This window comes from Orbicella faveolata, unplaced genomic scaffold (genome assembly GCF_042242905.1).
Source record: "Orbicella faveolata isolate gen_17 unplaced genomic scaffold, um_ofav_v1 contig_34, whole genome shotgun sequence".
In the NCBI taxonomy this organism is placed as follows: domain Eukaryota; kingdom Metazoa; phylum Cnidaria; class Anthozoa; order Scleractinia; family Merulinidae; genus Orbicella; species Orbicella faveolata.
In genome coordinates this window covers 19057268-19085010 of record NW_028301563.1, presented here as the reverse complement: position 1 = coordinate 19085010, position 27743 = coordinate 19057268, and the positions used below count along the sequence as shown (strand labels likewise).

Below are 27743 nucleotides of genomic sequence, written 5' to 3'. Positions count from 1 at the left end.
AAGAGAAACAGAAAAAAAAATAAATCAACTGTACGCATACTTAGAGATGTGTTGGCTTCCGCTGTCCCATTCTTGTCATTCTCAAATAGACACGAATAGATCCCAGCGTCACTCGGCTTGAAGCGATGAATCACAACCTCACTTTTTATAAAATCATTCTCCTGATGCGCCGCAGTAGAAATTATACTTCCATCCTTGAACCATTTGACTTTAGGCAGCAGCAAGCCACGAGCACAACAATTTAATTTGACTGAATCACCAACATTCTGCATTTGAATTTTACTGGGAGGACTTGACACAATAGAAGGATTTACTTAAAAAAAACAAAAACACGTTCATCACTGCACCCGCTCTTTGCTGTTCAAACAATAACATTTTGATTCAAGGCTTACCAACATCCTTTACAACAGTCCAAATCACTGCCATCACACTCCTCAGTTCATTAGCTCCATGGCAAACGTAAGCACCGCCATCATCCTCTGTTGTGCCTTTTATCGTAAGTGTGTTACCATCAATGATATTTCTGTCAATTGGAAGTGGTTTGAGTGATCTTGTCCATTTTACCTCAGGGAAGGGATAGCCAAATCAATGCTTTACTTACCGTTAACAATTAAGTTGACTGATAACTGAACTCTGCCCAACAGATTCTCCGCTGTACAAATGTAGATGCCGTGATCTTCATACAATATGTTTATTATTTCCAAATGTCTGTTCTGAAAGTGTTTCCTTTCTTCTCCTATCACTTGGCCATCTTTATACCACGTGATTACCGGCGGTGGGAACCCAACTACTTTGCAGGGTATAGTCACGTTTTGTTTCTCATTTACCGTCATGGAAGGAGAAGGCTTTGTAACAAACTGTGGTGATTCTGTAAACATGTTAAAGCAGGTGACTCTTTAACTCTGTCACGTTTGAGGTGTAATTTACTTGAACGTCAACTAGCTAAATCCTGTATTCAAACACCAACGTTAACCAAAAACGATTCATGCTTTAGCGTCATCAACGAGTTATTATGCACCTATCTGTACGCCTCACTATTTACACTAATAAAATACCTGAAATAAATTGCACAATACATTTTCTTCGCTGGCCAAACGTTTTGAAATTTAAATTCGTTTTCATTGTTGATTAACTCTTTTTCAAGCTGAGTATCTTTAACCTAAGCGCCAAGAGCTATACAGATAACACAGGTGTGTTGTGTATTCAAAGAAACAAACGACAGTGTGTCCAATTACACCCCGCTGCTCTCTTCTCATTTTATTTCGAGTACTGTGGGCTAGGCCAATCTTTACTTTGCTACTCCTCTACCTTTTTTAGCTCCTCTAGATCCCCCCGATCCCACCATTAAAAACGGCAAGGCCCCGTTATCCTTTGTCACGCCTCATCGAACAGGAATTTTTATTAATCAGTTAGCAAGACAGGTTCTTTAAAACACGATTTCCAAACAGCTGCGCCGAGACACTTTCTATCCTATTGCTCCTTTGAAAAGTACTGGTTACTTCACATGTTACAAGAACAAAAAAACATTTTGTGTTCTGTTATTGCTCTCTCAAATTATTTTCCAAGTATACTTGTATTTTAATTTGGTCTTCTTGTCTGATCTAAAAGAAATTAATGTATTTTCCAACTGTATCGAGTTATAACGTATCCGGATTGATTAGAGTAGACTACCCTTCCACGACCTCATCGACCTCACTATTCATAACATGTGATTAGAATTGATTTTCAGTTTTATGAGTAATAATACTGCACCCGTTCAGAAGCGGATCAATTTATCCCATATTAAATTAAAATTGTATCCATCTCTTTTGAGCAATGGAATCCGGTCTAATCTCACGTGCAATTAATCCCCTGATGATGATTTAACAAACATAAGTAGCAGTGGATGGAGATGAACTATCACGTCCCTTATGGTTCAAACTCGGACAGCTGGCCCACACTAAAATGTAAGACATACCAAATGACATCCATTTCTACACAGTCGTCAATCATCACACTGCACTACAGTTTCCTCTTCAGGCCTAATAACTTTACCTAACTGATGTCCATTACTAGAACTTGCTTCGCGTTGTGAAGATTTACCAGACGGGCCTGCAGGTCCGGTGGGTCCTGGTAATCCTCTACTACCTCGTTTACCCTGGAGTCCAGGGGGACCCGCGGTTCTCTTTCTTCCTCTTTTACCTCTTGGCCCGGGTGGACCCTGGGGACCAGTAGGTCCAGGTGAACCGGGAGGTCCTGGTGACCCTGGAGGCCCTACACAACATGATAAAATGAACACAAGCTCGGTCATCTTACAGACGGGAACTGGAAAAGGCTCGTGTATTGGAAGATTTACCTAACGCATAACTCTTACCTTCCACACAAACTATCCTTTCATGACTTGTTTCCTCTGTCAAATTCTGTTGATTAAGAAGATAAATTGTTTTCAAAAAGCTCAAAACTAGCTCCCCTTTTTCATATTCACAACCCTTTACAACCAACGACATAAGCAGTTATCAGAACTAGTAGTCATTGAAAATTGCTGGTTTTACAGTAATCGTTATGAAGAGCAGACGTGAACATTTAAGTCTCTGGAAACTTGTAGAATGTCAAGTCACGCAATGTTTGTGCCAGAACCTTTTACTGTCACGCTATGGAACATTTTAGAACATTCTACGCATGATGTAATTATAATGTAATGTTTCATAAATAGAAGATCCAAGAATGTTCTAGAATATTAGTCAAATGTACATAAAGAGTCAGGTAGGTAATATAGAACCCGTTAGTAGTTCTCGGCAGAGACCAAGTTGAGAAGCTATAGTCCCGTTGTTGTTCTCGGCAGAGACCGAGTGGAAAAGCTATAGAGTGCTATCGTTATTGTAAAAGCTATTGAGGAACTGTGTTCAAGGTCAAGTGGACCGTAAGGAGATTTCTTTGGAGACAGCGAGATTTGTTGTGAGTTCGTGTCAGTGGTGACTAAAGTTTAGCAGTAGGCTTAACTTAGTTTGGTAGTAGATTGTATTGTTCAGAATTCGCTCCTTTGTAGCTAAGATTATAATATATAGATTTAGCCAGACCTAAAAGCGGAGCTCCTCAGTTATTTAATTGGATGTTGTTAATGGTTAAAATCATTGTACATTGTTGTCACCATCTGTCTTCTCATTGGCTAAAAAAAAAAACTACAGTTAATTCTGGGAAACAGCGCAACCTACAGATTTTCCACTAATCTGCTAGCAGACTAGTAAATAATCTGTAGGTTGCGCGCGCCATGCATGATTTTCAAGAGTAACGTCAAGTTCACGGACAGCGAAGTAAGAGCATGGCTTGTCGAAAATAACCTGTGTTCGGTGTGATAATGCGTTTGTCGTTATTTTCTTTAAATCAATGTATAAGAAAACAATTATTAGATTCGGTTTTTGTGATATCCGAAATAATCAAGGGTTCGGTTAGTGTTATCAGCTTCACTTACCTCCCCCTTGATTATTCCGAACATCACAAAAACCTCAGCCAATAAATTGTTTATAATCCAACTTGCATGGCATCCGCGTTGGATTACATTGCAATGCAAATAAAAAAAGCTAAGCATTAAACTTAAAGGGCTATTGGGCTGAATTGTATGCACCAAATAAATCAACGTGTGAGAAGAACAGAGAAAGGGTTTTTCTGTATTGAACACATTCCTCGTGTGTGCGGCCCCACGCATGCTATACCGAAAACCGTGGGAAAGAACGCAAAACAAGTAAGCGTGCGAGCGTGACTGTGAGCGTGACGTGCGAGCGACAAATGGCAATGCCGCAAGCCGCTAGCAGCCGTCTTCCGATGTCCGCGCTACTGGCGACTCGCGGCATCGTTGCTCGCACGTCACGCTCACAGTCATGAGTCACGCTCGCGCGCTTACTTGTTTTGCGTTCTTCCCCATGGATTTTCGAGGAAGAGAGAGACTGTTCGCAGTCTAGGTGATGTGATAATAAAAACGAAAATTGAGCCTTAATTCATGGGCAGATTTCAGGGGAACTTAAGAGGCCACCCCTTCCCCCTCCCCCACGACTTTTTTCTATCTAGATCTCTTCGAACGTTCGTTGCACAAATCGTCCCATGTTGGGTCGCCCTAACACAGCGGTCAAACGTCGGGCATGCGCAAATGGGTGCATTTTTGGCAGCCGCGCGCCAATTTCCCGCGCAAAAATTTAAAGGAAAACATGGAAAACAACCGGTGTCACGCAAAATTTACGAAAAAAAAAATGAAAAGTTCATAGAAATCTGTAAAAGGAAAAGAAAGTAGGTAAAAGGAAAACTTAAGACTTTTCAGGCACAAAGTTAATTAAGTTACCGGTATTCTGTTGATTTACCATTTTGTTTTAAGCTTTACCAAAAAAGTTTATAAGTCTTGAAAACCAGTGTCATGCTACGAGCCGACGGCGTAGTATACATTTGTTTGTTTTTATTAATCACACGATGCGTGACGCCGGAAACGGACGACAAGCGGTGTGTAAAAAGAGAAAAAACTGGAGAAGAAAAAAACAATTGCACTGATTCGGCTTCGCTCAGACGAGCTGAAAAATTCTTGGCAAGGACTGGGAGGATTCCGTCCGCATCCTGGATTTGTCTGGAGCACAGGAACGAGATGAATCGAACTACAAACGATGTTCATGTCCATCGTCATGGGGGTATAGCTGGCCAAAATACCGATCCCAAACCGCCTGTACCAGGTCTTTGACCAGGTGGGAAAATCTTTTCTAAACTACAAACCTTGGACAAACTGGTGTACTAAATGCAAAGTCGAGGCGGACAAAAAATTCGAGAAGCACGGAAAATACAAACCGCGGAAAGGAAAGACCTGCAACAAGCAGAAGGTAGAACAAGTTTTAACTCTTATTTCTCTTAGCTCTCGTTGTACAAGCTAAAACACAAACAAATACATAAATAACGAGGACAATGTCATTTATAGAATGCCGATGACCCACGAAAAGAACAGGGTTATGAAAATATTTTGGCCGCCTTTAGTTGCCCCATAGCTCGCACATGCGCAGACGTTTGACCGCTGTGTTGGTCGCGCTTCACGTAGCCCTGCGCCTGCACTCAGCGGATTTTCCCCTTTCGAGAGGGGCCGAGGAACACTGGGAACAAGACATTAATTCGCCGCTCGTGGCAAATATAACCCTGCAAAACACGTCGGATTTAACCATTTTGATCAGAGTTTTTAGGTTTCAAGTGATTTTTCCTCTTTATTAGGTATCGGAAAAATTAACGCCCAGTTATAAACATGTCAGATGATAAGCAACGTGTTCACGAAAGGTCTAACAAGATCCGCAACAGAAAAATTCGAAGTTGAACGCAATGAAATGTTGACACAAGAATAGGTACTTTCTTGAAAAGATTAAGAGGTTAGTCATCTGATATTTTTCATTGTTGATAGTGGTAGGCTTTAGCGTTGATTACAATATTGGTCAGTGTAAAACGCAGACTGGGGACTGCAAACTACAGACTAAAATGTAGACTGACCATTGAGTCCTAAGCGAAAACAGGCCAACTGGAGGCTAACCTAAGTGATATCCAGGCCAACTGGAGTGATATTCAGTCTAACCGGAGCGCGACTCAGCTGACCGGAGTACAGTCTTTCACTGCAATTAGCCTGAATAATCATGTTTAAGACCAGCGCCTGATACTATTATTGTAAAACGATATGTACTTATGAAGTCTGTAGTCTGCAGTCTGCATTTTACTCTCAGTCTGCATTTTACCCCGGTTTGCAGTCCACAGTCTGCGTTTTACACTGACGATTTCAATTTGATTGCCAGCAAAGTGGAAGTGAAATCGGAACATCTTTGTACATTACTAAATTACATAGGCCATCAAGGAATATTCGACCGTACAGGTCCTTTCATAAAATAACCACAGAATCATTTAAATATGGGCAATTCCATGTGAGAATGTGAAAAATCCAGATTTTTAAAAAGTGGTTGGACTTAAAATCATACCCTGTACTATGTTGTTGACAAGTTATAGTACATAGAAAAATAAGTTTCAGTTTGCTTGTGATAGCAACACATTCAGGGGGGGTCTCCAAAGTAAGTGTTTATTTTTTAATAATAAACAATAGGTGAGAGACAAATTTTTAACTTGCTATATGAAACTTGGAAATGATTTGTGTCTACAAACAGTTATATCAGAAGAAATACCTCAAAGGAGTTAATACATAAAAAATATAAATTTCACCCTGAACTTTTTTTAAAAAATAGTTATTAACAAAGTAAATTTTGTTACGGACGTTACGTAACGTCCGTAACGTTTACACAATCTTTTTCCATTCTTAAAATAACTATTTAAAAGATTTCAAAGATATTTCTGCCACAAAGCTAAATATTCTTTAGAAACACTTTGGTAAAAAGCAGTCCCTGAAAAACTGCAACATTTTCCAAATAATGGTAACAAAACTTTGTTACGGACGTTACGTTACGGACGTTACAATTCTTGAAGCTTACATTTGAAAGTCTCCAGAACCTAAACATTACACTCAAAGACAATTTGTCTTTTTAAACATTAACTTGTTGCACCTAACATCAATGGAATTAGTATTCTGGTTAAACAGTTATTTCTCTTGATAGTTTTTCAAACTTTCTTGTGTTTCCTTATAACTTTGAAAAGTTTTTCCACGGCAGGCAGCTCCGGAATTTCAAAAGGTCCACTGATAAATTGGGGAACAGTTACTGGATCAGAAAAAATGTTTGAAAAGTGGACTGTGTCCACGTCATCTCGTCTAGGCCAATGGAAAGTACTGGCACTATTTCTGTGCAGGAACTTGAATTCTACAAAACTGCCACTTTTCTTCATTACTCTCCCAAAATAATAGGTTTTGACGTAATCAACTGCATAGTATTCCCCTGGTTGAATAGTTGGTGGTGGAATTGGGCAAAGGCTTTTCCGGTGCAACTCTTGGATCATCAGTTGCCTGTATGCCAGAACCTCAGTTTTAGGGATCATCACAGATCTTGTAGCCACACATCTTGCATATAGGCAACTGAAAATTCCACAGTCATAGGTATTATTCTGTTCTGGAATCTCACCAGGCTTGTTTGAATAGAAAGACCACTGGCTGACATCAGTCGACCGGTCAGCTTTCAAAAGAAGTGACACCATCATTTCCACTCGCTTTAAGACAGTTGGCTTAACAAACTGACCTGGCAAGCTGTCGAGCACTCTGATACACATTTCCTGAGGAAACATCACTCTAAGGAATCAATGTTTACCCTCAGTATCATTGCAGGGAAAGAAAACTGCATCTTGTTTGAAAAGGTCATCTTTGTCTGTCAGAGGATCTTTCAGGGTCTGCCTTTGCACCAGCTTTTCAAATTCTTCCCATCGAAAAATTTCCACTTTAACACCCTTTTGAGCACTTTCAGCCTTGACTAGCTGTAGATATGCATCAACAATAAAATTTGTAACCCACTTTGATTCATCTTCTACAGCTTTTCCTTCAAGCTCTTTCAAGTCCCTTATGTCAATTAAGGGATCACCCTTAAAGTCAATGGCTTCACTAATAATTAGCCCTGCCATTAGACTGCTGAATGGAGGAATTTGGAATTCAGTGCAGTGGTCATTAAGAATTGCCCTGATGTGGTCAGGCAAGCCTTGCTGTATCTGAATAATAATTTCCTCTTCATCAGTCATAGGTGTGTCAGCTGGTAATGTAGCATATGTGCACAATGGCATGTCATCTTCATCATCAGCAACATCACCATCACTACCTCCATCGCCACTACTCTCTTCATCCTCACTGTCCCCACTTTTGTTACAGGAACCGTCACTGACTTCAGATCTGGTTATTTCATTGACTGAGTCACTACAGGTTTCTTCAGCATCATTTGATCGTTCAATCTCATGAAGAACAGATAGCTGACTTGAATAAAGGAGACAATGTACTTGACCATTCTCTGCTGGTGCTATGCAGTGGACCTTGCTAATTCCTGGGATAGCTGTGGCTTTTTGAAAGCATTTGTCCAGTACAAGACCACTGCCTAATTCATCAATATCCTTCTTAAGACATAGTTGAATGTTGATTGATTTGCAGAATTGTGCTGCAACGTTTGCAAAGGATTTTGCGTCCTGCACATTTGCCACTTTCCTCGTGGACACTGCAGTCCACACCATCCTTTTTACTGTTCCTCCCAAGCCATCAACCACTCCTTTGCCATGGGAAGTGGCAAAAAAGTGCCACTTTATTTTTAGTCCCTTTCTCTGAAGAGTATGGTAGAAGCCAGCCATGTACCTGTTTTTAAATTGGGAGGTGGGCCCATCAGAAAAGATGTCGACAACTTTAACCTGTGGAAAATTTTTCTTGACAAAATTGTTTACCACAATATCCATAAAAACAGTAACTGATTTCTTGTCATGGTCGAGGTCATCACTGACTATAACATGTGAACTGCACTTTGTGTTGTCATCTGAATCTTTAGTCCAAATTGCAACAGTAAAGAGTGTAACCTGTTGCTGACTCCAATGCGCTGCTTGAACTTCGTCTTGATGCTGACAGGTATAATTTTCAGCAAAATCAACTTGGACAACAGCTTCATCTGGTTGCATTTGAGCTGTGCGTTTTTCAAAAAATTCTGCTTGTTTCCTCTTTACAAAAACATGCTCCAAGAATGAAGGCATTTTACTTTGAAGAGAATGCAAGGCTTCTTCAACAGTTCCCTCTTTGGTGACTTTCTCCATCTTCTTCACCAGTTTGGGTTTGCCTTGTTTGGACTGAACTTGATGAGAAACTCTCTCCCATTGTTGCCACTGAACAATTTCATCCAGAGCAGCATCTTCCTTGACTGCATCAAGCCAGGCTGGACATGAACCACATTTGCTCATCATGCATTCTTCTTTATTGCTATCGCAGACAAAGTTATCAACAAATGCTGCAGAGTAGGAAGGAAAACTTTCGATTTCTTTTGTGAGGCATTCGCAGAGCAACTTCACGTTGTCATGATACTGGCAGAGACAAACCTGCCGTGGCATGAATGCTTGCAGCAGAACATTCTTTGGTCTAAGAGAGCAGAATTTGCTGAAGCCAATCTTTACCTGAGGGTTCTCTTTCTGAAACAGTCCAAAAGTCTCTTTCAGTGACCACATCAAGTGCCTCTTTTGTAGTTTCAACTTCTTCCCATTCTCTTTCATGATAACATAGTCTTTACGCCCTGGTGCTTGTCGAGAAATGGAATCTCGGTAGTAAAATTCTTGAACACAGTCTACTGTGGACTTGGCAATGCACTTGTTGCCAGTGGATTTCTGGTGTTCACTTGAAAGTGGAAGTCCATGTGACTTTGCAATCTTTTCGATTACAGCTTTTTGTTTCCTTGGGCTATTTGGTAGTAATGGTGAAACTTTGTGTACTGCTTTACCCAGTGCTTGTGGAGTTTTGTAAGCATAGCTTACAGGAGTGTCACCAGGATCTTGTACATGTGAGGCAGACAACTTTTTCTTAAGCCTGTGCAATCGCACTCTTTCCCTACACTTCTTTCTTTCAAGTTCAGCTTTTCTTGGATCAACAGCTTTCTTTCTACTTTCCCTTTTCCTAAGTCAGTCTTTCTCTTTATGTGCTGCATGCTTTTCTACATTTTCTTTGATTTTTTTCTGTGATTTCAGACTCTTTCTGCCACAGTTAAATGCATTTTTGGATATGTGAATTCTCAAAGAAAGCAGTGTTTTAGAGAAGGAATTAATTATATTCACTGGAGTCCAGTATATGTCTGTGGGCTCAGATAGTTTGCAAAGAGCATGCTCAAAGCTGAGTACATTATGTAAAATGAATGTAGTGTCCTTCATACTGTGTTGGGACATTTCACGCCTTTAACATAAAGTACCAACCAGTTTGATTTATAAAATGTTAAATACAAGCCTTTTTAAACTTATATGTCCAAAAAACTGTGGCCAACAATACAAAAATGCTGATTTATTGTGTGCATTTTATAATAATTCACACAGTGTAACGTCCGTAACATTGGCTGTAACATCCGTAACGTTAAAGTTCACATAGCATTATATAATTGCGAAAGCCAGTTTAAATTAAATTAAGCTTTTTGGTTCACACAACTACTATACTTCAAATATTTGGAGCAGTTCATGCAATAAGCCCTGACACTTCACAGGAATTTTCCATTAATACCAGTGCTCTGGCTCATGTGGTTGTTTTTTATGTAACGTCCGTAACGGTGTGTTTTTTGCTCTATTTTAAAATATAGGCCAGTCAAGTGGAAAACTTTTATAACTCAATTAATGCATCAGCAGGCACAAACATGATCAGCAATGTAACATTGGACAATCTCTTCCTATCCTTTGCCTGTGCTAGATTAAAGTTTCAAAAATGACTCTGAATGTAACGTCCGTAACTGTGGAAATGCCCATATATAGAACAGCTAAACTGTTGGAATTTTGTAAGCAGTATCATCAGTACAGAGTAAATGATGCAGTGCATAAATTAGTAACTTTAGAACATAAAGGAAAAAGAGTCTACTCCCATATACAATGTACTTAAATGTTGGGTGTTAAAGTTCAAAATATCATAGGTAATCAAATTTCTGTAGGTCCCAGGTTAGAATCTAGTTGTAGTTTATAACAAATTAGGAGGCTATTATGTTAGTTACAGTAATTTAATTGAATAATTTTGAATAATTAATTTGTTTATTTATTTATGTCCATTTATATTCTGTTTGCAGTATGCTAAAATGGATACAATTTATTGGTTCTATTTGACAAACAAATCGTACAAGAGGCATGCAGGTTGTGGTTTCACTAGATAGTACAACGGTAACCAGAGTTGTGGGAATATCATTCCAGATTTGTACTATCCTTGTCAGCAAAAGCTTATACTAAGTATGTGTTGCTTGACTAAAACAATAATAAGGCTTAATCATTCTGTAATCATTGCAGGCTTTGTTAAATTTACTTTCCAGACTGTTCTTCGTTTTTGGACTATTTGTATTTTGGCCAATGTACTATAATGTGTTGTCCCTAAAAAGGCCAATCACTGTTATAAAATTGTACAATTGAAGTGCATGGTACCTTTGCAGTTATAGGAGAGCAAACTGAGTTGCTAGTTTAACCAAAGATGATACCAAGGTTAGCGAAACCACCAAAATTTTAAATTTCTATTCATCCCTTTTTATAGCTGTGTCAAATTAACCATCGCTTCACTTGAGTAACTGTAAGCCTCGGGGGATTCTTGTTTTTCAAAATCCCACAAACTATTAAAATACTGGATGTGGTTCTTGATACAAAAGGGTAGCAATTATTTGGACTTTCAGTAATATGTCAAGACAGAGTGTTTATCCTGGGACAAAGCGAAAACTAAAACTATACGTGAATTTATAGTTCCATGGCCTATGCAATACATCCTTGTTCTGTGGTTTATGTGGTTTGAGATCTCAATTGTGATTGGTTATTACACAATAAACATTCCAGGCATATTTTAGGTGTTCACGGTTTTGTGAGTTTGACTGTAATAAGTATTTCTTTAAAAAATAGTGTTTCCTGTGTTTTAAGAATACATTATTGGGAAACTTTGCTTGAACCCCTAACAAGTAAGCTGTTAGTGGTATTTCTGTCTTATGTAGTTTTGACTTGCAGGAGTCACAACCAGAAAGTACAACATAAAAGATTTTCAGTTGTTTATTCACATCCCTCCTCTCCTATTGGCAAGCAAGCTTAAAATGCATAGGGCTGTTTGTACTTCAAGCATCAATTTTCAGGGTAGTTAATTTTTCAGACATTTTAAGGTGTCACCCATTATATTTAGAACATTCATATGAAGTGGGAGAAGTTGTGTATATCCACCTGTAGATTTGATCATTGACAAAAGAGCATGCATTTTCAATGTAATGGAAATTTTGATCATGTAACAAAACTGTCTCCTGAGCTTGGTGACATTCTTATTGCCTCCTTAAGCAGAAAGACAGCATTATAATTAATCATTATATCCTTTGTTTACTCAGTTCCTAAATCTCTACCATATCTCCCCCAAAAATATCAAAAGTTAATAGATAAGTGTACCCTTGTGTAAAGGTGGAGATTTTTGTATCTAACTTGAAGATACAATTAGTCCTCTTCACTTCTGCTGGAACGGTTTGCACCATCTCGCAAAGTATAACTAAGTTAAAGTATAAGCAGGGTGTGGAGAAATGAAAACCAATTTTTTGGCCTATCTTCGAGCAGTAACCTGTAACTATGATGTACTTGTCTAAAAGTCATTCTCACTAGCCCCCAAAAATTTAATCTCTCACAGTACTGCTGTAGTTTGAATTTCCTCAAAGAATTTCCCAAGGAAGTGCTAGGCTTTGTGCTATGAGACATGACTTTCTTTGCAAGCTAATAAGTTCAGAAGCTAAAAGCTATTTTCTTGAGTCAAACAACAACTCCCTCATGTACATGTGGAAGGAGTTGAACTTGCTGTTTTCCCTTAACTTATAAGCCTTACAGGTAATACAGGTACTTAAATAATTAAGCTATTTAGTGAACTTCCAGGTTCTAATTTGTTTGAAATAAAATCAATATTGAGATGTTCATGCTAAAAAAACCATTCAATCTAGGACTCAAATCTTACCCAATCTGACCTCAAGGATAATCTTCATTTGCACATGACATGATCATTTTCTAAAATCCAAAAACTAAAGAGTCACCAGTTAAAGTTTTTATCCTCATCAGGCATAAGAGGGGTGTATTTATATCTTTTAACAACTTTTCACCTTAATAACTTACTTTGTCTGGAAACAAGCACATTTTGAATTTCAGAGTTATGGTGGTGCGTAACATGAAGCTACGAAAGCATTTGTCAAAAAATATTTACTTATCTCGTGGCTTTTAGCCTTTTTAGAAGTTAAAGTATTAGGAAAAGTGCTTAATATTTAGATGTTTGCTTGTTCAGTTCAGTTAATCAGCCACCTAGATATCCAAAGTAACTTCCAGATGTTTACAACATTTGCCTGCTGCAATATTGGTGTACAATGGAGGTACACCAACATGGCAGTTTCATACTGGGCTCTGTAAATTTGCGCAAAATATTTCAACAAATATCTGAAGCTTGGGAAGATGCACAGCCTGTAGAGCTAAAACTTGGAAAGGTGTCTTCTTTATTTATCTCCTATAATATCACAATGTCTTGAATTTATCCACTGAATGGTCAATTCGAATTAATTTTTGTGTGACAGTGCAAACCAAGAATACCAGCTCTAGAACTCTGTCTACTTTTTCCTAATTTAATTAATTAAAATTCATTTGCTTTTATGCTTATTTAAAGTTTTCATCAACAATGTATATGCTTTCATGAAAGGTTAGCACAGGCATCATGTTTGTCAGTACCATAGTTGCATCTTGTGTCATTGATTGTTGAGTACTGTTTGAGAAGGATCAAGAACCATTCATTTGATGTATTTCATGTGATCTGAAGAGTTCATGCAAGTCTTCTGAGTTGTCTTGCAGGTAGGATTGTCAAAGTTTAATTAGCATGTCTCTCTTACTTGGTATCTCTCTTACTTACTTTGTATAATTGCAATCAACAAATGACACTGGAAGATCTTCCTGTCTTTGCTGGGGTGATTTCATCCACTATTGCAATAGGCCTATTAGGAAAATTATTTCAAATATAATCCTTGCAACCTTTTCATGAAATATATGATCTTGAACATGGTGACACTTACGTCTGGACTGAAAAGAAAAGAGTAACACTTTTGCAGTGTGTATGAATTGTTTGCATTCCATCTAGTGGCTTCAACGTTCTTCTCAGTTTATGTTTATTGTCCTGGTCCAAATAATTATAGGCATGTTGATCTTCCATTTAGGTCTTAAAACTGTTTGCATTCCAATTAGTGGCTTTTCTTTTGTTGTCCTCGGTCTGCATTGAATGTGCTGGTTTAAAAAACAAAAACAAAATATAAACAAATTGGGATATCAAGTCATCTTGGCAAACATGCATATCTGGGGTTATGCAATCCCAAGCTTCCTCTTTTTGAAAAAGTCAGTAGATCTGATCTTGTCCTTGCCTTTAGATCATGAAGGTTATGCAGTCTTGAGTGACCATGATATAATTGTGTAGTCTAGATCTAGAATAAGGATTTAGTTTAGAATCACTCTGTCGTAAATGCCGTGTCTTTAGGGTTACCATGTGCCTGCATCTAAGCGATGTAGCTAATTTGACGGGTAAACAACAAAAACATGTCAAGGGATATTTTATTTTGAATTTGTTTTTTCCCAAGAGTGATTTTTGTACAATCACTTCATATATTTTTTTAATCCTATTTCAAAATTGTTCTGTAGCTTTTATGTTCACTGAAATTGAATATGGCAAAATGCAGGCATATTGTAATGTTTAAGCACTTTGGGTCCAGAATCTGAGTAACATATTAAATTAGCAAAAAAATTACATTGACCTGTAGCTTTCTAAAGGTGATTTGGACACTCCCCTTAGGGGGCCTGGATTACTGGATAATTCATTTTATTTCAAAATTCTTGGTCTCATTTGATAACCAGCTCTATAAGCTTTAATTTGATATAGGGGTTTAGGTAGCTACAGTGCAGTGTGAAAGGGGAGCATTACTTCTCTTGGATGCGAAAGACCTCTCAAGGTATACAGTAACCTTAAACCATGAACTTATTGCTTCTTTCCATTTCATGTGAAACAGTATATGACACAGCCACCTTTATAGCAGAGCTCCCAGGGGCCGCCACCAAGCGGAGTCCCATAACTATAGAAACAGAACCACATGCACGCATACAAATAGAAAACCATAGAACTATTTTTTCATGGTCAACATGTCTAGCAGTGTGGATCATGGCAGGTGCGCCCAACAAAGCCAATGCCGTGGAACATGGCAGCCATAGTTTAAGAGGCCCTGCGCCTAAGAAACGACCGATGATTTCCGGCTAAAAAATAAAATCGGCCGATTTTTATCTCTCAAGTAGAGGTTACCGAATACTATTTAAAAATGAATTTCTTTTGTTTCAGTTTCACTTTAAACCAAAAATATCGAGCCGCAAAGTTTTTCCGTCTGAAAGCAGCAAAATCAGGCCGAAAATAAGCCCCCGCAAAAAACTGTTCAGAAATTACTATCGCAACGCAAAATAATGAGAAAACTACACAGTGTTGAAGAAAAAGGCCTTTTAATGCAATATCATTCGATAAACATCAAAAAGCTGCCGAAGCGTTTAACAAATAAAGTTTCAAATATTGCATAGTAAATTAGATGGAGCGTTGGAGCTGATTTTAAAATAATTATTTCTCAAAAGTTCAACGCTTTTGAAAGCAATCACAGTGATGAATGAGACATTGGAGGGATACAAATCACGTTTCTGGAAAAACATTTTTCGGCCAAAGTATATTGACCTTGTACAAAGCGTTCAAAGTTACCGTTTTTACCGTTATCCTGCTACTTCGGCGAAACACTTCTCTTTTGCCAATACGGCCGTGGATAGCGTGTTAAACGCCACCTTAAACCTTGCTAGGCATTCAAAGACCGTCCTAAGTAGAAGGAAGTAGAATTAAAAGAGAAAGGAAGATGAAAAATCCACAGAAAAAGAAAATAACTCGAAATTACCATCTGCTAACGAAAGTTGAATCTGGAAAATGTCGCCGCGTGACAGCAGCCATTGACGTCATTTGTATCAATAGCGGTGGAATCCAAACGAATGCACAAATAGGAAAACAATTTTTCCCGGCCAGAAAACGTTTAGTGGAACAATGTTATGTTATTTTTCACAAATGATGGTCACTCAAAAAGAAAAACTTCCCCAACCGTCACACCGTTTTGGCCGCAGCGTGATCTGAGTTATGGGTCACGGCTGGATCTCTTGCCGCTGACCGCCCGAAGGACATTGCAGACTCGTTTTCCCACGCTCTTGCGACCTTTACGTGACATATAACGTCATTGGCTGCTGTCACGCGACGACATTTTCCAGATTCAACTTTCGTTAGCAGATGGTAATTTCGAGTTATTTTCTTTTTCTGCGTATTTTTCATCTTCCTTTCTCTTTCAATTCTACTTCCTTCTACTCAGGATAGTCTCTGAATGCCTAGCAACGTTTAAAGTGGCGTTTACCACGCTATCCACGGCCGTATTGGCAAAAGAGAAGTGTTTCGCCGAAGTAGCAGGATAACGGTAAAAACGGTAACTTTGAACGCTTTGTACAAGGTCAATATACTTTGGCCGAAAAATGTTTTTCCAGAAACGTGATTTGTATCCCTCCAATGTCTCATTCATCACTGTGATTGCTTTCAAAAGCGTTGAACTTTTGAGAAATAATTATTTTAAAATCAGCTCCAACGCTCCATCTAATTTACTATGCAATATTTGAAACTTTATTTGTTAATCGCTTCGGCAGTTTTTTAATGTTTATGGAATGATATTGCATTAAAAGGCCTTTTTCTTCAACACTGTGTAGTTTTTTCATTATTTTGCGTTGCGATAGTAATTTCTAAACAGTTTTTTTGCGGGGGCTTATTTTCGGCCTGATTTTGCTGCTTTCAGACGGAAAAACTTTGCGGCTCGATATTTTTGGTTTAAAGCGAAACTGAAACAAAAGAAATTCATTTTTAAATAGTATTCGGTAACCTCTACTTGGGAGATAAAAATCGGCCGATTTTATTTTTTAGCCGGAAATCATCGGTCGTTTCTTAGGTGCAGGGCCTCTTAATCATACATGTATGATATTGGACATCCATGTCATGGTCAATTGACAGCTGTCAAAACAAGGTATCTGCTGACCAGTATTATGTGACCATATCACGGGCTCAGGTTAAGAGCTCATCAAGGTCACCTGTTTTTTAAAAAGTTGACCGCGGACAAAGTGCTGGTTTTCTATTGGATTGTGGGCTTAAGCTAGGTTAACTTCTTGATCAGGGCTGGGTTGTTCAGAAGGTATACTAATGTTTTTCACTGCTTATGTTTTACGTAGTTTGAGATTATTGGAACTCAAAACAGAAGGCCAGACATTATAAACAGAAAAAAAACCTCAAAGTTACAAAACTCACATCAAAATCCTGGGTTAGCTTACTCGGGTTTTGAGCAACCTGGCCCAGGAGCTTCACTTTTAGGCTTGGCTAAATCTAAATATTACAATGTTTACAATTTACTCAGTGGTGGCATGAATTTGTACATGTATTTTGTAACATAATCGTGCGTTGCTATTTGCCTTCATGCTGTACATCCATCAATAGTTCATTTTTTTTTTCATAAAATATGCTATTAATACTGTCTACCTTTTAAAAAATACTGGAATTCTACATAGCCTTAAGACACTTCCCAAAAGTGACTGTAAAAAGATACGGTTAAAGGTATGACAGCTGTACAGTATTAAAAACAGCATACAGGAATATAATGAGATCCACTGCAACATTGCAACATTCACAATGAAAAACTCCCCCTGGCATTAATGGTAAAAATAACACTTTGTGGATGAATACTTACATGTGGGCTACCATTAATAATTTTATAATTCAACTTCAATAATTGATGTGTTTTTTTTTTCTCCACGAAGATTGTGGACTACAGGGACTGTTAACTACTGGGTGACCCCATCAAATATATAATTTTGTAATTAAATTATGTCAAAAATTAATCAGTAAGCTATAAGTAAGTTATAGCATCTACACATATTTTGCCTTCACTACATGTAGACAATTGAACACACTCGGAGGTTTTGATGCATATGTGCATTTGGTCAACCAAATCCAAGATATGTTTAATTAAGACATCAGTAAAATTACAGCTAAATGGTTAAAAAATGTATCTTACATGCACCGAAGTTGAACACGAAAAGCCCCCCAAAAATTGAAAAATAGGGACCATGTATCCCCAAATGCAGTGGCACCAATGGAATCGTCTCCGTGTAGAGCTTTCTCTGCATGCAGGGTCACTGATTGATGTAGAAAAAATAGTTCATGTTCATGGGCAAAAGGGGAATATGGAGGTGCTGTTAGCAATTTACCACGTTTCAGAAGAGTGTATGGATTTACTATTTCGGAAAATTATATTCCATACTTGCTGCACCAGCAAGCCTAGTGTAATACTAATCATCCACTCGACATTTCAACAACAATAACAAAACCGAGGAAAACTACATAAACACAATATGGGTATCACTACACCTGAATCAAACGAAGGATACCAGAAATGTTACAGAAAATTCGTTTAAGATTTATTATCATTCCAGTTAAAGCCAACAAATGCATTTAGAAGTCGGAAAACGTCCAAAATCTCAAAGACTTGCGGTGTTCAAGTTTAATAATTATTCGCGCCAAAGCGTAATTTGAATATTATTTTCGCCGACGGCTTTGCAGTCCTTTTTTCGGCCGTGGCTTTACCAGGCTTTTACCAATAACCTTAAAAGAAATTCAGCCAAATATTTCACTAAACCCAATAAATTAACCAAACAAAACGAGGAAGTCTCTATAATTTGTAAACGCAGTATGCATGACAACATACGAGCGTCAAAAGCTGTCAAGGGTAGCAAATCGATGGTTTTCCTTCTCAAGGTAAACAGAAGAAGAAATTATAGCAGTCTACAAAGCGGCTGTCCTTACTAACACAAAGAAAACTTCAAAACTCGGCTGGCAGTATTTACAAATACAGTTCTATTACTTTTAGACGTGAGGTTATCGGTATACGACGAAAAACAACAGAAAACTAAGCTTGTTTGTTTACAGTATGCAACTTTATATTCAACAACGACTCTAGTCTTATTGTTTGAAATTTATCAAATTTCTCCCAGTATGGTTCCAAATCAGATAATCAGGGAGACTTTAAAACTCCTATTGAAGATATAAGCTTAACTTCTAAGCTTATCTTGTCGAAGCAACTACATAATTTTTATGGAAAACGCGAAAGTTTCTATGTGAAAAGTCGCTTACCACAATTTGGCAGTTCACTTCAGTTTGAATCCTATAGGCAGAAACTTCCAGCAAAAGTTGCGAAGACTGAACTGAACTAATCTTTTCGATAGATCAACGAATCAACTACTCTTTTCCCGCTGTGTTTTTTCCTCTAAACACAAGAAACACGTTTGATTTCTCTTGTTGATCACCTGATGAAATCATGTGACTTCTTGCACGGCTGCACATCTCGACGCGCGAAGTTGTGTAGTCTTCTGAGTAAGTTTTTCGGGTATTCCAGCTCTTTTCTATAGCCGTCGTTCGCTCTGCCTCACGGCATTGTTCGGTATTATTTCATATCCTTTCTCTAGCCCTAACTCGATCTAATTCACAGCACTGTTCAGTACTATCTCGCCTCCTTTCTAGCCCTGGCCCGCTCTTTCGCGATCTTCTTCGCCACTTCTTTGGCTGTCAATCCTTGCTCTCTGCCGTTCTCTTTCACGTTCTGCTTCAGTTAAACCCTATCTTGAAAACGTTAGACCAACCCCTCCGATCGTTTGTTAACATAACAAATAGAAATAAGTTTTTTTTTTTCCCTGACTTTTCTGAAAAATCCCGCCCAGAACAGATGGCATTCCCTAGCTTCCCCGTGAGGGCTACCGCGAGACGCCCCTCCCCTTCCCCCAGAGTCTGTACGGACGGCGTTCGCTCGCTCGCTCGTACGCTGACGTCATAACCAAATTTTCTCGGCTTGATGGCTTACCAATTTTACTTACCCATGGTGCTTCGCTGGCGCGCTTCGCGCGCTGAAGCTCCGCTATTACGTATTGTTAAACAAATAAGTTAGGTTCGTAGAAGAGTTTCGTAGTATATCTTTCTGGCGGTCAAGCGATACCGTAACACAATGAAAGATCAAAAGTCGAAGTATGCAACGTGACATTTAAAATGACACGAAGTCGTGAAAGTTTTCGAGGAACTACGGGATACTAATTTTATCTTCCATAATTTGATAAATGAAAATAGACAAATTGACAGTTCATCAGTTCTGAAATTACATATCAAGTTTTATATTGTAATTATTTCCAGTAAAGTGCGTTTAAAAAATTAAAAGAAAAAATCAGAGATAAAAACCAGTGCTGGAAGTTTGAACTTTACGGTATGTAATAATGACAACAGCGTGAGAGCATCAGATAACCATACAAACAGCTTTAACCTGAACGGAGACGATTAGCTGCTTAGTCATATGCCTAATAGCACATTTATCCTCAGGCTTTCAAAGAAAGGAGTGGACGCCACACCCCTCCCTCTGGAGATTTATCCCAATTTTGATTTACTTTGCTATGCTGATACTTTGAGTCAGTTGCTGTTGATAAACGGATTGTCTCCCTATTTGTCATTTCTAAAGCAACCGCATTTTGACATATTCGTCAATCCCAACTTAAAGTGTCTTTTTGAATAGGCTTTGCCGGATTTTGCTTTTTTTTTTCTTTTTCATTTGTTTGTTTTGTTGTTGTTGTTGTTGTTGGTTTTTTGTTTAATAGCATTGCACAATCGAGTGAGTTCTAAATTCCGAAGTCGTGTCGAACATTGATCTTCAAGTGTTTTCAGTCCACTAAACAATGACGATCCTGTCTTTGACGCCGGAAGTTGACACTATTTACTCACCAAGTGATTTGATAGCGGCATTGTAAAGTTTCTCATTGCTGGATGTGTGTTGGACTAGCGCATTTGACCAAACATGTTAGCTTGAAAGCATTTTGAGGGCTATATACTTTACACAAAATAAATTGTTTGTGTGTAATCGAGAACTCAGTTACATCAGGAGGATTCCAGTAACCACCATCCACCCCCCTTCCCCCTTTCATTACACCCCCTTCTCATCCTGTATCACTTGCTTCTACTTTCGAGGGTTTATTTACAGCGATGTTTTAACGTATTTACGGCCAGTATTATTCGAGGCTTCAGGTCACATTTTTATGACTAGGCGTACCTGAATTTAACTCAGAGCAATTTACAATGAGCTACAATTGTTAACAAAACTTTTTCTTGCGACGGCAACCATACTTTGTCTGGAATGTTGTCAAAACATTATTATTATTATTATTATTATTATTATTACTATTATTATTATTGTTATTGTTATTATTATTAATATTAACATTTTTTCATTAAAAAAAGAATCGGAATTTCATGTAACACTTGTCTTTTTACCTTTTAGGTCAGATTATCAGGGTTAAACACTACAGTCAATTCTGCTATTTCTCTGACGTGTTAAAAAAATCAAGAAATCAAACCAAGTTTGTAAACTGTGCCTCTGGCACTTATTTCAAGTAATATTGCCCACCATACAAAGATGTCTAAAAGACAGAAAGGCAGGAGCAGTGATTGACACTCGATTGTACGAGCTACAATAAGAATATTCTCTCAGTAAAGAACTGTTATTAGAATTTAATTGTGAATTATAAATTGTATAGTGTTGCTAGTGTTGCACAAAGGGAAGCAAGTATTGATAGATATCTACTAGTTAAACTAAAGGCAGAATTGTTATAAAACTGTCACGCAATTGTATCCAGTAATACTAGAATACCCTTTTTTGCTCAGCCAAGGTCAAAGCAACGACAACGGCAAAAACATAAACACTCAAAGGCAAACTTGTATACGTTAACGTGCAGATGAAAATTAAACGCAAATGTGAAACCGAAACGCGCAAACGCAAACCCTTAAGTAAACGCAAATACCAACGGAAACAAACACGCAAATGTGAACCCATACGCGTTCGGTAAACGTAATTAACAGGGACATAAACCCGAACGAAAACGCGAACGGGAAACAAACGGTGAATTCTAACGTCCAAACGAAATCTCCAACGCACACGCAGAAAAAAAAAAAAAGAAAAAAAGAAAAAGAAAAAGAAAAAGAAAAAGAAAAAGAAAAGAAAAGAAAAGAAAAGAAACGAAAGAAAGGGAAAAAGTAGTCATTACAGGTTTATGTTTGTTATTATTCTTTTCTTATGACCAAAGAGAGCATTCTGCGTAATGTTATCTTATGGGCAGCCCATCCAAAAACGATCAAGTGATCCAAGATTCAAAATTGATTTCGTAAGTCCATTGGAAAAAGAATGTAAAAGAAAAAAAAAATGCAAGTTTGAAAGAGCTATGATCAATACAGATTGAAATTTGCCTTGTTCGACATTTAAGCACACAAACAGGCCCTGATAATCGAAACTTTGGAGAGTGCATGAGTTAAGAGGACTCATTCGGTTTAATTTAATTACAGAAAAAGAGAACTGCAAAGTTTTCTGTGGCTAAGGCTTTCAGCACGCAAGTCAAGCCGTGTTGCCTGGGATTATCAACTCCTTCTTTGTCAAGTTAACGACCTGTCTTTAAATGAATTCCTAGACACTGCTAATTACGGCCGAGGGAATAAACCGTTACCGAAGAATAACGCGAGAGTAAAAAACCTCAGAAAACAAGCGTAAACTACCTAAATATAACTACACTTTTCAGGGTTGCCTGGTATGTCGACGCAACTTAACTAAATGCATGCCGTCTTCTAGTATGACGAAAACGGCTGAAAAACCTTACCCTTTGGAACCGCACATACCTATATAGCCCATATAAGGAAGTACCCCCGGGCATAAATGATCACATTCGTAAAGTGAAAAATGTAAAACTTAAGAATCTAACTTTTTTTTAAGTCAATCAAATGTCAATTAAATTTAAAAGATCAGACGATTGAAGCTAAAAACATCCTTGATGTGACAGCTGCGTTAGCGCCATTCCCCGGTAACACATGTTTTGTTTGTTTGTTTTGTTTATGTAGACAGCGAAGCGAGTTCTGACGTTTTCTTCCTCATTTGAATAGGTTCAAAGTTACACCACTCTCATTAGTTTTGTCGCTGGACCTGAATACCAACATATGTGTTAATGTATTGAGTAGCGACAAAATTGAAACAAAACTAACAAACGAATAATCTAGTCAGCAGACTAGAATATTCGCTCAGCAATCCCTTATGAAGGAGTAAAACACGTGATCATGGTATTTCTTTTGTTGAAAGAAAATGTTCTCACACCAGTCTAGACTGATGACAAATATGAATGAAGATTTAATAGCACAGTATATTGGAGGACGAAAAACAAGCACCAACAGCTGTAAAATGTAGGATGCCACAACAGATTAAAACGTTCGTGAAATATGCTTTCGGCGTTTGTTTAAAGCACGCAATTGAGTTGCTTTGGTCCTAGTCAGTCATAAATATGACATAACTGGATCATATTTGTTTATGTAAGTTATCCTGTTGAGGCCAACGGGAGCAGTGTGACATCACAGTTGTTAGTGGATTTAACCTTGGCAACAATTGCCAACATGGCAGCACGCGATGATGTGAACAAATCACCGAGAAAAGTAAACTGATACATGATTACATTAATAATAGCTCAGTAAAATTTTCGCTCAGCAAGGAGCCCTAATCTTGAAGTAAATCACCTGATGTCAAATACCCGCACGCCTGATATAATTAATTTCCTTTCGGATTCATTTTAGTTCCAGATAAAAGTATATTGATCAATTCAGCAAGGACAGTGAGAAAGACAGTTTTTCCACAAACTAAAGAAGGCTCCCCTAAACAAATAGATAATTTACATTTGCAATATGGTTTCTATGACCACATGTAATGTGAAAACTTACATTTCGATGGCGATTTGCGTTTAAACAGGGGCTGCTGCATTTGCGGCACATGGATGGTCTGTCAACAGCTCTCTTAGCAACAGCTTCCTTCCTTCGCGATCCACTTGGAGGCGATTGAGTAGATGGTGGTTTAACAACCACGCGATTGGCAAGCTGATATGGATGATTTACAACCACCAAATCCTGTTCAACTGCTGTTAGACGCGAATCAAATCGATTCAAGTAATAGCACGTGAAACCAAGTGAACCCAGCGTCAGAATTAAATTGAAAGAGAGGCCGAAGAGGAGAGCGCTGGAGCTCTTATTGCCTTTGCTCTCCATGTTTGTTGATCTGCTAATAGATTGGGCGACTGATGGATGTTTGTTCTAACCTCTTTTTATCTATCATACAACATATAGCTGGTTTTGGTTTTCAGACGATCACAGGATGTTAAGTCAATGTTGACCTCTTTTAATGCCACTCATGTTACCATTAATTTGTTTTCGTGTTGTGCACGACTCGTTTGAGTATCGGTTACAGTTTCCTTTGGTGTTTTTTTTTTTATTTTTTTTATTTATTTTTTATTTTTTTTTTTTTATTATTATTATTTTTTATGTTTATACCAACAACGAGACGAATCAGATTTTGTTGAGCTGAGCGAAAGCAACTTGGATTTGTTTGGAGTCCAATGTAGCTCTTCGTAATCAGCATTTTGTATCGTAAAAAGATTTGAAATTGCTCCAGCTTTGTCTTTTTTTGTGCAAGTGTGTTTATGTGAAATGTCATCACAGGTCAATCCGCGCTAATTAATATAATTATGGAACCCCTTTTATCTCGTGATCCGACTGCTTGAACTCAATATCCGTGATCCCCTTTTTTTTTTCTAAAGATAACTGGCTGCGACATACCAATGCCAACATTTTATACTAATATAGAAGTCCGCCTTAGGCGACCAGATTTTTAGAACACTGGTTTTTTTTCTTTCCTCCTTTCCCTAGGACTACCGGAAGGCTGCAAGAACGTGCCATTTTCTTACTAAACCAACGCTTTCTGCGTTCTGGAAATGTAAAAAAAAAAAAGCTTCGGATAAAGACGACAGCTGTTTTCGACGAATGGATGAGGTGTATTCTACTACGAAAAAAAAAAAGTTTTCAGAATATTAATTGAAATTCCTGTTGAAATGTTTTCTGGTATAGTCCATACAAAGTTACACGGCTTGTTAGTTTTGCCCTTGATGTAGATTGCCAACGCAACTGGGAACACTTGTTTGTGTCCACTAAGCGGCGATAGAACAGCATCCCAACTGGCAGGCGATAGTATCAGTTGCAACTTCAACATTAATTAATGTCTCGTGCTTGGTCCGTGCGCCTTATGACGACAGGGATCTATTTTCTACTGTTAGGTATTCATTAGAAGTTGCGCTACTTTTAGAATAGGTTGCGTCAGGTCCATTGTAGGCTCGAAAGTACAAGTGTTATTTGTAAGAGGGTCACAACAGGATTTTTATCTGTTAATCTTCGTTACATGATAATATTCATTTTAAAGGTAGTTTCGAGAGGATAATTGCCTATTGCGATGGTCGAGGATGCTACTCGGGATAATAATAATGAAAATATTTAGTCGAGGTGAATATTTTTTTTTCGCACAACATGAGAGACAAGAGCAATGCGTACAGGTACACTAGGTACAGCTGTAGGGGTTAATTTCACATGTAACATGCTTTTAGAAACCGTTAGTAGAAAATAGATAAGTAAATAAATAATGGTAATTGAACTGAGTGGAATGCAATTTGGTCTGAAATCATACGCGTGATTTCAAAATCGAACGAGCGCGTAGCGCGAGTTCGATTTGAAATCACAAGTATGATTTCAGACCAAAATTGCACGACATGAAGTTCAATTGCCACTTTATTAGATCCATTTTGAAATCGCACAATTTTATCGCCTTAATTTTTAGACTTTTGGTGTATTGTTCCAGTAGCCGGTTTGTTACAAAAAAAAGCGGAACCGGAAACGCCTTTACGTCTCATTTAGTATGCAAAACGATGTCATGTGACGAAAACTCATCCGAGCATGACAAAGAAACAAGCGGTTTTGAAGTCAGAACGAAAATAGTCTGCTTCAGGTATAAAAGTTCAATTCTCGTCGCTTGAATCAATGATGGAAGGTCTTTCTTTCTTCTGTGGTTGAGACTGAGACTTTTCATTGTCTTTGGAGAAGGAATTTGAAGGTGCATCCTGCGTAATTCTGCGATGGATTTCTTTTGAGTTGTGAAACTCCCTCGAGTGCACGATGCCCAGTGGATGGTACGTTTTTTTTTCTTTCATACCGTTTAATGACATGATTTTAAGGGAGTCCAGCTCGTTATCATCTCCGTTTCTTTTTGTGACCTCGGCGAAGGACTCAATACTCAGGACCTTGTCAAGTTCTTGCGGCGCCATTTGTTTCAAGATATTTCCAAGATGGCGCGACTAACACCAGCTTCGTAAGACGTTCATTCATTCACTGTTTTGTGGAGCGGGGTGTATTTTGACTATGTTTATTCACAGCGACAGAGTTGAGCTCTTTTGTTGCTTCGTTTGAAACTGCCAGAAACCTGGAAACATCTACCTTCTTGAGATGGCCCTGAATTTGTTGTTGCGTGGTTTTCGTTTATTTATGTTTTACTGGACTCCGTATCATACGGATTTTGAGCAGATGTTGAAGAAAAATCGCCAAAATATTCATCAAAATGGACACTGAAAGTTGGAAACTTCCATTAAAGTAGGTGTTCAGCCTGAAGGAGCTGATAATCGTCATTTAGAAACTGTAATTAATTACATTCGTCAAGTTTTTTGGAAAAAGCCTCACAATAACAACAAAGTTTTGGCAATACTAGTTGCTAAATTCTCCACACAATGGCTTTTTGCCTTTCATTTTCCTGAAATTTTATTGTTTACTTTAAACTAATATTGAAATCTGATTTGTTGTTTTGTTTTACTGTCCCATTCTCAATGGCTGAGAAAGAGATGCGATTTAGAGCAAAAAATAGTGCGATTCGTGAATAAATCGCACCATTGAGAGCCAATCAGATTGCAAGGATAGCCAGTGATTTCAAAATGGATTTAATAAATAAATAAATAAAAAATTACCGGGTTAGAAAATCACTGCGTTACGAAGCAGAAATAAAGGTAACAAATTCATCGAAGCTGACTTTATTTAGGGTCGGCGACGTCATTTCTTCTTCCTTCCCGACAAAGATGTCCATCTGTCGGCAAATATTACAACAAGATCGATAAAGGCTGTTTTTCCAATTCGTTTGCTCCGGAACTCTTTTGTAGTATAATGTTCTCGTTATGTTCAGTTAATAAGACTTAATCGAATGTGAACATTTCAATACTGCTTCAATTTTACTCAACATTACTGAAACCACCAACTACCAGTTTATTCGAAGAGATATATTTCTATTGCTTTTTCAAAATTGTTTCTGGATCGTCAAACGTTTGCTAAGATCCAGTGTGCATTCTGTGCGTATGACCGTGTCGTTCCTTAACGAAGACCCCGTTGAACGAAAACCCTGTTACACCCTGTAACAACTAGCGCAAAATGCAACATTAGCGTTAAATGTAACAACTTTCGACGCAAAATGTAACGATTTCTCTTACTCGAATTGTAATAACTTCGTTACGCAAAATGTTACGCAAAATTAACACGCAATGTAAGAACGTAAAATGTAACAACTCTGGTCTCAATGTATAAAGAAGAAAATTCCGATAAATTAGCGTTCTTCCCAACCTTAACTGTCGGTCAAATTATACAAACTTGCTGGTCACATGACCAGTTGAAATTTTTTTCCAGTTTAAAAGGATTGTTCGTGTTTGTTATACCAAGTTTGTGTCTGTTCGTCCGAGTTCAAGGACGGACAGCAACTTGATATCTTCTAACGCTATGCAAACAACAAGAAATATACAACATATCTGGGGGCAAGATCACATGACTCAAGAAAATTTCTTGTCCACTACCTTTGCACTTACGAGAAGTGGTCGCTAGGACAGAGTTGCTGTATTAGATAAAATCATTTGGTTTCGAAGAGTCATTATTTGTTTTCCTCGAATTAAAAACTTTGGAGCTAAAGAACGGTAGAACAACTCTCTTACTCTTGTTAATTGGACAATTTAATTCAATTTAATTCTAGTCTTCTTTTTTCTTCTTTTCAGCTTAACTTGTCCGCTCACAATTCTGAAAACTTGGGAATTTGTCACCCTTCGCGCGGCCCACT

At 38.0% G+C, this 27743-nt stretch overlaps 1 protein-coding gene and 1 pseudogene across 1 annotated transcript; both read right to left on the bottom strand.

Annotated features, from left to right (window-relative positions):
- Window positions 1-1984: 1984 nt before the first annotated feature.
- On the bottom strand, window positions 1985-24014 carry LOC149105149 (uncharacterized). Its single transcript, XM_089272328.1, has 3 exons — window positions 23507-24014; window positions 2354-2399; window positions 1985-2253 (listed from the first exon to the last, which is right to left on the bottom strand). The coding sequence occupies exons 1-3, from the start codon at window positions 23825-23827 to the stop codon at window positions 1985-1987; spliced, it is 636 nt and encodes a 211-aa protein (XP_089128454.1). The 5' UTR covers window positions 23828-24014.
- On the bottom strand, window positions 6467-9893 carry LOC149105150 (uncharacterized; annotated as a pseudogene).
- Window positions 24015-27743: the final 3729 nt, after the last annotated feature.